Here is a 15,300-nt window from a genome sequence, read left to right on the forward strand (position 1 = left end):
GCAAAATGATAGGATACTGAAAGAGGAACTCCCCAGGTCAGTAGGTACCCAATATGCTACTGGAGATCAGTGGAGAAATAACTCCAGAAAGAATGAAGGGATGAAGCCAAAGCAAAAACAATACCCAGTTATGGATGTGACTGGTGATAGAAGCAAGGTCCGATGCTGTAAAGAGCAATACTGCATAGGAACCTGGAATGTCAGGTCCATGAATCAAGGCAAATTGGAAGTGGTCAAACAAGAGATGACAAGAGTGAATGTTGACATTCTAGGAATCAGCAAACTAAAATGGACTGGAATGGGCAAATTTAACTCAGATGACCATTATATCTACTACTGCGGGCAGGAATCCCTTAGAAGAAATGGAGTAGCCATCATGGTCAACAAAAGAGTCCGAAATGCAGTACTTGGATGCAATCTCAAAAACGACAGAATGATCTCTGTTCGTTTCCAAGGCAAACCATTCAATATCACAGTAATCCAACTCTATGCCCCAACCAGTAACGCTGAAGAAGCTGAAGTTGAACGGTTCTATGAAGACCTACAAAACCTTTTAGAACTAACACCCAAAAAAGATGTCCTTTTCATTATAGGGGACTGGAATGCAAAAGTAGGAAGAAACACCTGGAGTAACAGGCAAATTTGGCCTTGGAATACAGAATGAAGCAGGGCAAAGACTAATAGAGTTTTGCCAAGAAAATGCACTGGTCATAACAAACACCCTCTTCCAACAACACAAGGGAAGACTCTATACATGGACATCACCAGATGGTCAACACCAAAATCAGATTGATTAAATTCTTTCCAGCCAAAGATGGAGAAGCTCTATACAGTCAGCAAAAACAAGACCAGGAGCTGACTGTGGCTCAGACCATGAACTCCTTATTGCCAAATTCAGACTGAAATTGAAGAAAGTAGGGAAAACCACTAGACCATTCAGGTATGACCTAAATCAAATCCCTTATGATTATACAGTGGAAGTGAGAAATAGATTTAAGGGCCTAGATCTGATAGATAGAGTGCCTGATGAACTATGGAATGAGGTTCGTGACATTGTACAGGAGACAGGGATCAAGACCATCCCCATGGAAAAGAAATGCAAAAAAGCAAAATGGCTGTCTGGGGAGGCCTTACAAATAGCTGTGAAAAGAAGAGAAGCAAAAGCAAAGGAGAAAAGGAAAAATATAAGCATCTGAATGCAGAGTTCCAAAGAATAGCAAGAAGAGATAAGAAAGCTTTCTTCAGCGATCAATGAAAAGAAATAGAGGAAAACAACAGAATGGGAAAGATTAGAGATCTCTTCAAGAAAATTAGAGATATCAAGGGAACATTTCATGCAAAGATGGGCTCTATAAAGGACAGAAATGGTATGGACCTAACAGAAGCAGAAGATACTAAGAAGAGGTGGCAAGAATACACAGAACTGTACAAAAAAGATCTTCACGACCCAGATAATCACGATGGTGTGATCGCTGACCTAGAGCCAGACATCCTGGAATGTGAAGTCAAGTGGGCCTTAGAAAGCATCACTACGAACAAAGCTAGTGGAGGTGATGGAATTCCAGTGGAGCTATTTCAAATTCTCAAAGATGATGCTGTGAAAGTGCTGCACTCAATCTGCCAGCAAATTTGGAAAACTCAGCAGTGGCCACAGGACTGGAAAAGGTCAGTTTTCATTCCAATCCCAAAGAAAGGCAATGACAAAGAATGCTCAAACTACCACACGATTGCACTCATCTCACACGCTAGTAAAGTAATGCTCAAAATCTCCAAGCCAGGCTTCAGCAATATGTGAACCGTGAACCTCCTGATGTTCAAGCTGGTTTTAGAAAAGGCAGAGGAACCAGAGATCAAACTGCCAACATCCGCTGGATCATGGAAAAAGCAAGGGAGTTCCAGAAAAGCATCTATTTCTGCTTTATTGACTATGCCAAAGCCTTTGACTGTGTGGATCACAATAAACTGTGGAAAATTCTGAAAGAGATGGGAATACCAGACCACCTGATCTTCCTCTTGAGAAATTTGTATGCAGGTCAGGAAGCAACAGTTAGAACTGGACATGGAACAACAGACTGGTTCCAAATAGGAAAAGCAGTACGTCAAGGCTGTATATTGTCACCCTGCTTATTTAATTTCTATGTAGAGTACATCATGAGAAATGCTGGACTGGAAGAAGCACAAGCTGGAATCAAGATTGCCGGGAGAAATATCAATAACCTCAGATATGCAGATGACACCACCCTTATGGCAGAAAGTGAAGAGGAACTCAAAAGCCTCTTGATAAAAGTGAAAGAAGAGAATGAAAAAGTTGGCTTAAAGCTCAACATTCAGAAAACAAAGATCATGGCATCCGGTCCCATCACTTCATGGGAAATAGATGGAGAAACAGTGGAAACAGTGGCAGACTTTATTTTGGGGGGCTCCAAAATCACTGCAGATGGTGACTGAAGCCATGAAATTAAAAGACGCTTACTCCTTGGAAGGAAAGTTATGACCAACCTAGATAGCATATTGAAAAGCAGAGACATTACTTTGCCAACAAAGGTTTGTCTAGGCAAGGCTATGGTTTTTCCTGTGGTCATGTGTGGATGTGAGAGTTGGACTGTGAAGAAGGCTGAACACCGAAGAATTGATGCTTTGGAACTGTGGTGTTGGAGAAGACTCTTGAGAGTCCCTTGGACTGCAAGGAGATCCAACCAGTCCATTCTGAAGGAGATCAGCCCTGGGATTTCTTTGGAAGGAATGATGCTAAAGCTGAAACTCCAGTACTTTGGCCACCTCATGCGAAGAGTAGACTCATTGGAAAAGACTCTGATGCTGGGAGGGATTGGGGGCAGGAGGAGAAGGGGAGGACAGAGGATGAGATGGCTGGATGGCATCACTGACTCGATGGACGTGAGTCTGAGTGAACTCCGGGAGTTGGTGATGGACAGGGAGGCCTGGCGTGCTGCAATTCATGGGGTCGCAAAGAGTCGGACACGACTGAGCGACTGATCTGATCTGATCTGAAGATTCCCCTGGGCTTTTTTCCACGGCCCATGTTGAGCATAGATAAACTATGGCCTGAAGGCTCGATACCCAATTTTGTGTACAGAGCTTTACTGGTTTATGATATTGTCTATGACTACTCTGGCACTAAAATAGAATTGAATAGTTAAGACCATATTACTACAGAGCTGGAATATTCACTTTAATTTCTCCTTTAATAAAGAGTTTGACAAACCACGGCTTGGACTAGGTCCTAGAGATCCCCACTAATAAAGATAAATGATTCTTATGATTGAAAGAAAATTTCTCTACCAAAGTAAGTGGATGCTTAACTAGTGGTCAGAAAATAATTCCCAGAAAGCTGAATGTAGAAACTAAAGCAGTCTACATTCATATGCTAGCTAGAAAAATGAACAAAAGACATTGATTACTACGCTAGCTACTTATATCTATGAAGCATTAATAACACTATAATGTTAATACTGTTATACCTACTCTAATACACACATGAACACACACACACACACACACACACACATATAAATAAAACAAAGAAGACAAAAAATAAAGTCTGATTTTTTAAAACCATACCTTGCAAAAATCAGACTAAAATGGAACTAGAGCTAACTCCAAAAGTTCAAGTTGTTCAAAGTATATGGACTGCCTAGAAAATAGTCATCTTACAGGGGAACCAGACAGAGCATTCTACATTCATCATTTATTAGAAGACAAACAAGAAAAGAAAAGCATTAGAAGAAACTCATTTTTGTGTTTTTCCCTTTCTACACAGAAAGAATATATCTGGACTCGGCCTACTCCATGTTCCTCCCAAACATTTTATGATTCTCACCAACTTCATGCTCATGGGTCTCGAAGGGTTCTTTCCAGACCTCCCAAAGTTCTCTACCCATGCAAAAGACCTGAGTTTCCCAGTGAATTTACTGTAAGATAAAAAAAAAAACTATCCTAAATTCAGTACTAATCTTTCCTATATTATCGTTTCATAACACCTGAATGAATTCACAAACCAAAGTCTAAAAAGCTGTGTCGCTAAGTGCTCCCTCTATGTCCAGCACTTGTGTCAATTTCAAAGAGTAACCACTGCAAGTATACCTCATGCTCAGCAAAAGAGGTAGCTTCCAGAAAACAAATATTGCCACTTCTGTGGGTCAGAGGCAATAAACAGACATAACGCAAAGAATGGGCTATTGAAAGGAAGAGGCTGGCTGTGGGGCCCAGAGAAGTCCCTCTGTGGTGAACCACAGGAGTCATTCATGACACTCAAATTTCCAGTCACTGGAGGAATGTACAGGCCATGTAGTGAGACCTTCCGGACTCTGCACGAGCCTGCCAGGAGGGTCAAACATACAGAAGCTCATGCCTTCTCGAACTGCCCTGAGCTTAGAAGCTGGGTAAAAGACATGTTGCCGGCATTAAACTTGGCAATGGTGTGTCTATATCCATAAAGCATGAGAAGAATGGGTAAAAAAAATGGTGAAAACTGAACAAACCATTGAAAGTGAAAGTCAAAGTTGCTCAGTCATGTCCAACTCTTTGTGACCCCATGGACTACACAGTCCATGGAATTCTCCAGGCCAGAATACTGGAGCGGGTAGCCTTTTCCTTCTCCAGGGGATCTTCCGGACCCAGGAATCCAAGCAGGGTCTCCTGCATTTCAGGCGGATTCTTTACCAACTGAGCTATGCTGCTGCTGCTGCTAAGTCGCTTCAGTCGTGTCTGACTCTGTGCAACCCCATAGATGGAAGCCCACCAGGCTCCACTGTCCTTGGGATTCTCCAGGCAAGAACACTGGAGTGGGTTGCCATTTCCTTCTCCAATGCATGAAAGTGAAAAGTGAAAGGGAAGTCGCTCAGTCGTGTCTGACTCTTAGTGACCCCATGGACTACAGCCTACCAGGCTCCTCCATCCATGGGATTTTCCAAGCAAGAGTACTGGAGTGGGGTGCCATTGCCTTCTCCGACTGAACTATGAGGGAAGCTCAAACAAAATCATTATGGAATAGAAAAAAACAAAAGCACTTGGCAAAGTTGAAGCTGAAATATGGAAATACTGGTTTTCTCCTGCAAGGTCACACTCTTCTGGCCCAGGGACCCTGCTTGAGGTAGGGTTCAAGTCCCTATCAATTCTTGCTTCCCCGGTTCACAGGAAGTACCACTTATGGTCAGGTTAATTCGCCTAGTAATCACGTCATTTTTCACAAACTCCAAAGAAACCATTTTATACTGGGTCTCATTGTGAAGCTGTATTTCACAGTAAGCATCCTACCTTAATTGAAGCAATATGGAGCAAAGTCTCTCCTCGATGATTTCTCTTCACAGCTGTATGGCTAATGGGCCACAGCTTTGTTGCTGAGGGGCTACACATCATTCGTCTGTAACTTGCACTGTTCAGTGTAGAAGGCGGCGTACCTGGTGAAAGGCTAATGGATTCATCCAATATAGTACGGCTAGTCCTACTTAATGTGTCATCAACTTTAAGTTTGTTTGAAGGTGGTGAAGAACAGCCAGGCAATGGCATGTTTTCTAAGAGGACTGTTTGCTTAACAGAGTTTCCACCAGCGCTCTGACTTCTGCTTCTGCATCTCTTAGAAACAGGACTGGAAATTCTGTTGTGACGCCCACGCTTCCCATTATGACCTGATGACAAAGATTTCTTGGACGGAAGACAGTTTGCAGAGACTGTCTTCTCAGGAGTCACTACTTCATTCTTGCTCTCAATTTCTGGAGACTCTATATGCTCAGCCAATGGTAAAAAGACTTCATCCAAGCATTCAGATTCTGTTACGGACCCACTTGCTAGCAAGTCTATTTCACCATTTATCTGCAGGTCACCAATCACAGATGGTTGGCTACAGAAGGATACCAGCTTTTCCTTACTTTCCTCTTTGGAGTCAAGGTCACCATCTTCCTTTTCTGCCTCTAAATTCCATTTTCGGTTGACTTCAGCTAAAGTTTTCTTTTTCTGTTTTTTTCTGGATCTTGTGGAAGGCTTCTTAGGCCCCTCAGAAACCTCCACCGGAGGGCTCGTAGAGACAAATTCATACATGGAGGTCTGCTGAGCATTTTCATCATTTTTCACAGAAGGCTGGGTTTGCACTGAAAGTTTACTCACAGTATATCTGACTTTCTTACTTCGAGGACTAAACCACATTTTTATTGAATTCTTCTTACTTTCTGCATCATTAAATAAACTCTTCCTAGATGTTTCTTCTTTCAAATCTGATAGGAAAAAGGAAAAGAAATTTGTTACATGAACTTAATCTCTCCCATCCTGAGCTCCCAAAGAACTGTGTTGATAATTCTCCTAAGGTGTATCACCTTTTATTTGTGTACCTCTTCTTTCCTTCCCAGATTATGAAAGCAGATATTCTCATTCAACAAATATTTAGAGTCCTATCTGATTTTAGACCATGTTCTAGAAACTTACATTCCACTGGGAAAGACAAAATATACAAACAAATAATTAGAACATACAATCTGCTGTATGGAAGGATAGCCATGGGGAAAAGCTATATTAAATAAACAGATTAACAGGTAAGACTTAATAAACAGTAGTCAAAAAAATTAAGACTTATTAGCTGGGGAGGGAATAAAGTCAAGAAAAAAATAGACTTATTAGCTGATGCTTAATTTTAAAAGAGGACTTTTGAAAATTAATCAATATAATTCACTATAAAACAAACTAAAAAGAAAAACAAGTGGTTTTTCTCAACAGATATAGAAAAATATATACACTGGCCAAATCCAGTATCCATTCATTATTTTAAAAAAGGCTCAGCATTAGGGATAGAAGGAAACTTCTTCAACCTGCTAAGGACATCTACAAAACTACACACCGCTAGTGCCATCCTTAATGAAGAAAACCTGGACTACTATTTTGTTCCTATTATCTTGTTTCTGTCATCAAGACAAGGCAAAGATGTCCACTCTCATCATTCCTATTCAACCTCACGCTGAAAGTCTTGGACAGCACACCAAGGTTAAGAAAAAGATAAAAATCACATGAATTAGAAGATATAAAAATGTATCTGCTCAAAGCTAACTTGATTAGCTATATAGAATATCCCAAAGAATCTCTTTTAAAAAATCACTAATAAAACAAGTGACTATTCAAGGTCATAGAATACAAAATCAATATACCAAGTTCAGTTGCAACTGTATTTCTATATATTAAAAATGAACATATGTAAACTACCAGACAATGCAAATTCTTGTTGGCGATGTTAAAGACCTCAACACCTATGCTAAGAGCCAAACCCTATGCTAAGAGCCAAAGAAAACCACGAAAATGTTTTATATCAATCAGGTGGCATGACTACATCTGTGTTTTTAAAAGATCCCTCTTGGCTGGAGTGTGGGAGAATAGGTTGGAAGAGGGCAAGAGTGGATGCAAGAATAATCGCTAAGAGGCAAAGTAGCAATAGAAGTAGAAGATAACAGCCTGGAGAGGTGATAGTAGAGAAAGAAGTAGAATCATCTGAAAAATATTTAGGAGATAAGATTTACAGGATTTGGTGATGAAATGAATAAAGAAGAAGGTGACAAAAACAATTCATGTGTTTCTGGCTTATAGCACTGGATGCACCTAGAGAAAAAAACACTGATGCTGGCAGGGACAATCTGCTCAGGCTCCCGAGCACACCGACATGCTCCTGTGGGGTGTACCAAGAAGGCAAGGCCCTGGATGCTTTTTACCCAGGCCATTTCTCAGGACTGTGTGTGCAGCAAGCAACCCTGAGGGAGCAGCAGTGTCTCCCCAGGGGAAAAAAGCAGGCCCATTTCTGCTTTCTCTGTGCATGCTAAGGCGCTTCAGTCATGTCTGACTTTGTGCAGCCCTATGGACTCTAGCCCACCAGGCTCCTCTGTCCCTGGGATTCTCCAGGCAAGAGTACTAGTGTTATATACAGTCAATTCCCCAAAGCTCTGAGTTCCTTTCCTGTATGGCAACCACCTGTATGTGTAGGAATCCATGATGGGCCCTTTGCCAAGTATCACCACGGATGCAAAGGTGCACTGAGGAATTTCAATGGCAATGTGATAAAATATTTGCAAATTTTTTAATGCATGTACTCCTTTTCACAAGGCAATTTTACCTCTAGTAACCTATCTTACAAAATATACAAAATATTCATACATGTTCCTGGAAATCTGAATGTGTGAGTGTTAACTGCAGCAATATTTGTAATAGCCCAAATGAGGAAAAAAGTCAGTGTCTATCAACTAAAAATCAGTTAACTATGGAGCATTTATATTACAAAATCTTATGGAGCTGCTATACACATCAACTAACATGCAAAGATCCTCAAGACATTTTAAGTGTAGTACAATCCTACTTACATTTTAAAAATTCTATTGTGTTTATATTCAAATATTTTCATAAATTCATAAAACAAAGATTAGGAAGGTTAACTAAAAACAGTACATTTGAAAAAGATTTTGTGTTTTTTGGTTGGGAATAAAGGGTAGAGGAGTACGTCCAGGCTGTATATTGTCACCCTGCTTATTTAACTTATATGCAGAGTACATCATGAGAAACACTGGACTGGAAGCAGCACAACCTGGAACCAAGATTGCCAGGAGAAATATCAATAACCACAGATATGCAGATGACACCACCCTTATGGCAGAAAGTGAAGAGGAACTCAAAAGCCTCTTGATGAAGGTGAAAGTGGAGAGTGAAAAAGTTGGCTTAAGCTCAACATTCAGAAAACGAAGATCATGGCATCCGGTCCCATCACTTCATGGGAAATAGATGGGGAAACAGTGGAAACAGTGTCAGACTTTATTTTGGGGGGCTCCAAAATCACTGCAGATGGTGACTGCAGCCATGAAAGTAAAAGACGCTTACTCTTTGGAAGGAAAGTTATGACCAATCTAGATAACATATTCAAAAGCAGAGACATTACTTTGCCAACAAAGGTCCGTCTAGTCAAGGCTATGGTTTTTCCTGTGGTCATGTATGGATGTGAGAGTTGGACTGTGAAGAAGGCTGAGCACCGAAGAATTGATGCTTTTGAACTGTGGTGTTGGAGAAGACTCTTGAGAGTCCCTTGGACTGCAAGGAGATCCAACCAGTCCATTCTGAAGATCAGCCCTGGGATTTCTTTGGAAGGAATGATGCTAAAGCTGAAACTCCAGTACTTTGGCCACCTCATGCGAAGAGTTGACTCACTGGAAAAGACTCTGATGCTGGGAGGGATTGGGGGCAGGAGGAGAAGGGAACGACAGAGGATGAGATGGCTGGATGGCATCACTGGCTCGATGGACATGAGTCTGGGTGAACTCCGGGAGTTGGTAATGGACAGGGAGGCCTGGCGTGCTGCGATTCATGGGGTCACAAAGAGTTGGACACGACTGAGCGAATGAACTGAACTGAACTGAACTGAAAGGGTAGAGGGGGACTTTCACATTTTACTCTACACACTTTCATACTACTTACAATGTTGCTAAGAGAATGTTCTCTTATATTTCTTATGTAAATTAAACAAAAAGAAAATAAAACTTGTATAATACAAGTTATATACCTAATTGGTGACTGAGCTGGCATTTGAATTCCTAAGTTTTCACTAAGTAAAAACTAAAACTTTTCACTAAATACATACTATATGTAATACTGTGATTTATAAGAAATATACATTTGGTCTTTGTCCACCATTGTTGTTGCTGTGTAGTCACTAAATTGTATCCAGCTCTTTTGCGACATCATGGACTATAGCCCACCAGGCTCCTCTGTCCATGGGATTTCCCAGGCAAGAATACTGGAGGGGGTTGCCATTTCTTTCTCCAGGGGATCTTCCCAACCCACGGATTGAACCTGTGTCTCCTACATTGGCAGGCAAATTATTACTGAGCCACCAGGGAAGCCCACTGTACCAGACACAGAGTTCCTAAAACCCTTGAAATTTCCTATATGAACCACAGGGGCATCTTTGGTTACATTTAATTGTGTTCCTAGTTACCTAAACGGCTCCAGTGAAAAAGATAAAATGGGTGTCTTTTATTATTCATAACAAGCCCTGGTTCAACTACACCTGAGTTTATGTTAATAAGATATCAGAAAGTCCCTAATGTTGGAGGCTGGTTGCCAAGGGAACCAACTTGGATTAGAGGGTTAGAACTTTCAATCCCATCCCCTGACCTCCAGGAAGAGAGGGACAGAGGTTGAGCCCATCACGGAAGGCCAATGATTTAATCAATAAAAACTTTGATCAGGCTTCCCTGGTGGCTAAGACCATAAAGAATCTGCCTGCAATGCAGGAGTTCAGTTCAGTTCAGTCACTCAGTTGTGTCCGACTCTTTGCAACCCCATGAACTGCATTCCAGCCATCTCATCCTCTGTCATCCCCTTCTCCTCCTGCCCCCAATTCCTCCCAGCATCAGGGTCTTTTCCAATGAGTCAACTCTTCGCATGAGGTGGCCAAAGTATTGGAGTTTCAGCCTTAGCATCATTCCTTCCAATGAACACCCAGGCTGGACTGGTTGGACTCTCAAGAGTCTTCTCCAACACCACAGTTCAAAAGCATCAATTCTTCGGCACTCAGCTTTCTTTATAGTCCAACTCTCACATCCATATATGACTACTGGAAAAACCATAGACTTGACTAGACAGCCCTTTGTTGGCAAAGTAATGTTTCTGCTTTTTAATATACTGTCTAAGTTAGTCAAAACTTTTCTTCTAAGGAGTAAGCGTCTTTTAATTTCATGGCTATAGTCACCAACTGCAGTGACTTTGGAGCCCCAAAAAATAAAGTCTGACACTGTTTCCCCATCTATTTCCCACAAAGTGATGGGACCAGATGCCATGATCTTCGTTTTCTGAATGTTGAGCTTAAGCCAACTTTTTCACTCTCCACTTTCACCTTCATCAAGAGGCTTTTGAGTTCCTCTTCACTTTCTGCCATAAGGGTGGTGTCATCTGCATATCTGAGGTTATTGATATTTCTCCCGCCAATCTTGATTCCAGCTTGTGCTTCTTCCAGCCCAGCATTTCTCATGATGTACTCTGCATAGAAGTTAAATAAGCAGGGTGACAATATACAGCCTTGACGTACTCCTTTTCCTATTTGGAACCAGTCTGTTGTTCCATGTCCAGTTCTAACTGTTGCTTCCTGACCTGCATATAGGTTTCTCAAGAGGCAGGTCAGGTGATCTGATATTCCCATCTCTTTCGGAATTTTCCAGTTTATTGTGATCCACACAGGTTCAATTCTTGTCTTGCGAAGATCCTCTGGAGAAGGAAATGACAACTCACTCCAATATTCTTATGCAGAGAATCCCAGGGACAGAGGAGCCTGGTGGGCTATAGTCCATGGTGTCACAAAGTCAGACATGACTGAGCGACTAACACACACACACCCCTATATAAAGAAGTCTCCATTTAAAAAAAAAAAACTCCAAAACACAGTTGGAGAGTTTCCGGGCTGATGAACGTGTGAAGGTGCTTGGGAAGCTGTACACCCAGAAGGGACATGGAAGCCCTTTGCCCCTTCAACACACCTAGCCCTATGCACCTCCTTCTGTCTGTCTGTTCCTGTGGTATATCCTATTACAATACACCAGGAATCTGGTAAGTAAAATGCATGCCTGGATCTGTGAGACACTCTAGCAAATTATTTAAATTCGAGGTGTTGACAGGAGCCTACAATTTATAGGCAGTGGGTCAGAAGCACAAACTGGACCTGAGAGTGGCACCTAGGAGGAAGTGGGGGCAGTCTTATGGGACTCCTAACCCATTTGAGTGGGTTTGACTCTAGATTTGTCAAGATTTGACACTATCTCCAGGTAGACAGTGTCAGAACTGGGTAAACTGACACCCAGCTGATGGCACATCATGGCTTGATGTGAGGAAAACCTGCACATCTGGCGTCAGAAGTGAAACAGTACTTACTGTATGTAATAGCAGGGTGAGTGGTGGTGGTGGTTTAGTCGCTAAGTCGTGTCCGACTCTTACGACCTGTAGCCCACCAGGCTCCTCTGTCCATGGGATTTTGCAGGCAAGAACACTGGAGTGGATTGCCATTTCCTTCTCCAGGAGATCTTCCCAACCCAGGAATCAAACCTGGGTCTCCTGCATTGCAGGCAGATTCTTTACTGACTGAGCTATAAGGGAAGCCCAGTAGGGTGAGTAGAGGACACATAAGGGGAAGAGAGCTTTTCTTTACACAACTTATAGTATAATCCTTATGTGTATTTTATTTTTTCAGACCTACCAATCTTGCCTATTAACAGAGGCTCCAGAAATAGAGAGTGAACTGTACAGCATTTCACTTTCTGATTCTGGCAGTGGTCCCTCTTCAAGCTCTCTTGCTTTGTTTTTGCCCTTAAGCCCATTCAGTTCAGTTCAGTTCAGCAGCTCAGTCGTGTCCGACTCTTTGCGACCCCATGAATCGCAGCACACCAGGCCTCCCTGTCCATCACCAACTCCCAGAGTTTACCCAAACTCATGTTCATTGAGTCAGTGATGCCATCCAGCCATCTCATCCTCTGTTGTCCCCTTCTCGTCCTGCCCCCAATCCCTCCCAGCATCAGGGTCTTTTCCAATAAGTCAACCTTTATTCAAAAATATTCCCTTAACATTCTCTTTTCTCACTCCATATGGACAGGTAAAACCAACCCAGTCAGCCCAGCACAGTGGTGAGCACATAAACAGTGCTCAGAAAACACTGATGAATTGATGAATAAATTATTTGAAATGTTCTCTTAAATTCCCTGGTGGCTCAGACGGTAAAGAGTCTGCCTGTAATTCAGGAGACCCAGGTTTAATCCCTGAGTCAGGAAGATCCCCAGAGAAGGAAATGGTAACCCAGTCCAGTATTCTTGCCTGGAAAATCCCATGGACGGAGGAGCCGGGCCAACTACAGTCCATGCGTTGCAGAGTCAGACATGACTGAGCGACTTCACTTTCACTTTCATGTTCTCTTAAATCTTGACTGGTATTTATTCAAGGGGGGTTAGAATTCAATTTAAGGGCCAGAAGAAAGTTGAGAAACTGTCCAATTCTCTCATTTTAAATATAAGGAATTAAAAGTTAAAAATAAAGAACAGGGAGTCTCCCATCTCCCAATCCAATACTCTTCTCTCTGCACACACTGGATTATCAAGAGGGCACTTTAGTTATGAAGAACAACACCAGAAAAGCAGAGAAACTGGAAAAACCACGATCACCAGGACCACCTGACAGGACTGACAATGACCAACAAATGACTTCATATGGCCTAGCGCTTACTCCCCGAATTAACATGGACTGAATCTCCTATAACTAACTAGGACAAGGAGAATAGGTTTTATTTGTCCTATTTTAAAAAAGAATAAGGAAGTTATGTGACTAATGTTTTTCTCTTGAAAGGTCACTCTTCATTCAAGCTGAAGCATGCATGAGTACTCAGTCACATCTGGCTCTTTGTAATGCTATGGACTATAGCTCGCCAGGCTCCCCTATCCATGGGATTCTCCAGGGAAGAATACTGGAGTAGGTTGCCATTTCCTCCTCCAGGGCATCTTCCGAGCCAGGGATGGAATCCGTGTCCCCTGCATCAGCAGGCAGACTCTTTTCCAAGAGTTCTATATAAAATCTGTCTTACATTATGGATTCTAGAGGAAAATTTTAATGAAGTTCTAACACTAAGTTGCTTTAAGAAGAAAACCAACCTATGCATCTTACTCCTAAGGACTGGTAACAGCCACTGAATAGGAAGTAAGCATGTATGGATGTTACCACAGTGAAACTGTCAGGTGTGTTATTCCCAGGAAGCTTTCATACTTAAAGAGATACACAGTAATTTTAATTTCATTTTTCTACTGTTTCTGGAAATACATTTCAACATTTCTCATGTCTTAAAATATTAGCAAGAGAAAATGAAGTTATGAGATATTATTTTTGAACTCCTTTTAGATACTCTTTATTCACCAAGAACAGTTTAAAATTATTTTAATACATGAGAGGATTAATAAACTCTCAGATCTTCTCTAACGTTCAAAACCCCTTTGGTGTATTCTTTCACCTCATGTTTCTTAAGTACAAAATTCCTATCTTTATAAATAGATCTGCCAAGTGAAAAACAGCACTTTAAACAGATTAAGAAAAATGAAACACTGGATTTTGAAAATCAACTTGTATTTATCTCTGGAGAAATTTCAGAGATATGATCCCTGTCAAGCAAAAAAATTCAGTGAAACCCCCACTCACTCCAAAGAAGCTATTCATTCCTCCTGGGAATGGAAAGGAAGCCACTGCACTGAAAAGTCAGTTAACAATAAGCCAGCTGGAAGGAGAGAGGTTATCGGAGTCAGAGCAGACCCTCTCACACCCTTTTTCCATCCAAACTGAACTGATGCTCAGAAAAGTGCAATTAAAACAGGATCTTGGAAATAAGGCAATCCAAATGAAGATCCATTCACACAGACTTTACATCTAAATTCAACATCTAAATGTCACTTTTCTCTGCAGTGACAAATAGATTTCAAAACTAAGTCCTTTCCAACATAATCTGGAGACGAGAGAAAAGGTCAAAATGAAATGTTATCAGGATTATTTTTTAAGAAAGACTCAGAATTACAAAGACTTAAAGGTTAATCCTTTGATAGTCTGTAAAAACTCATACTTGATTTTTTTAATTTAATATTAAACACAGCTGATGACATTTTCAATTAAAAACATTGAATTCTGAAGTCCTTAACAGTTATAAAACTTACAAAATGTAGAATTAGGCATTTTAAAGGAAAATTAAGACTTGCAGGTAGTAATAACCTAATTAAAAAAAAAATCTAAACCTAAAACGACAACAGAACTTCAAACTGAGGAGCACATATTTTCTTCAGTAACAACATAATCAACAACAGACTTTAAAATGAGGAACACAAATAAAGGAGTAAATGAAGACAGCATATATTCATGCAATTTACATGTACACAATAATCTTACTAATCTCACTAATCATCCAGTAAATAAATTTACTCAGGATGATTTTGATTATGCATCTTGTCCTAACTAAGCAAGAATGACTACAGCAAACATGATTTTAAGTTTTGGATTTTACATAGCATAACTAAGTCACACAGCATAACTAAAAGCGTAAAAAGAGAAAACACCACCACTGTTGGAACACAAATCAAACTATCAACAGCTACAACAGGTTTTATGGGTGAATGCTTTTAAGCATAAATTATCATTTTCATTTCATGAAGAAAAATATTGGTTCTTCCTCTACATAGTAAATTTCTTAATGACATTTAAAAGAATTCTATTCTCTGAATTTAAATATTTCTGAGTACTCCACAAAACACCGAGGAACGG

At 40.9% G+C, this 15,300-nt stretch overlaps 1 protein-coding gene across 3 annotated transcripts in view; it reads right to left on the minus strand.

The window, feature by feature from the left end:
- BARD1 (BRCA1 associated RING domain 1) overlaps positions 1–15,300 on the minus strand; it is a 90,190-nt gene that overhangs the window by 51,284 nt on the left and 23,606 nt on the right. For all 3 annotated transcript variants that reach the window (XM_006051405.4, XM_044937770.2, XM_044937771.2), the window contains exon 4: positions 5,275–6,227. In XM_006051405.4, coding sequence (XP_006051467.4) covers positions 5,275–6,227 — 953 coding nt within the window. The remainder of the gene's footprint in view (positions 1–5,274; positions 6,228–15,300) is intronic.

This window comes from Bubalus bubalis, chromosome 2 (assembly GCF_019923935.1).
Source record: "Bubalus bubalis isolate 160015118507 breed Murrah chromosome 2, NDDB_SH_1, whole genome shotgun sequence".
Classification (NCBI taxonomy): Eukaryota; Metazoa; Chordata; class Mammalia; order Artiodactyla; family Bovidae; genus Bubalus; species Bubalus bubalis.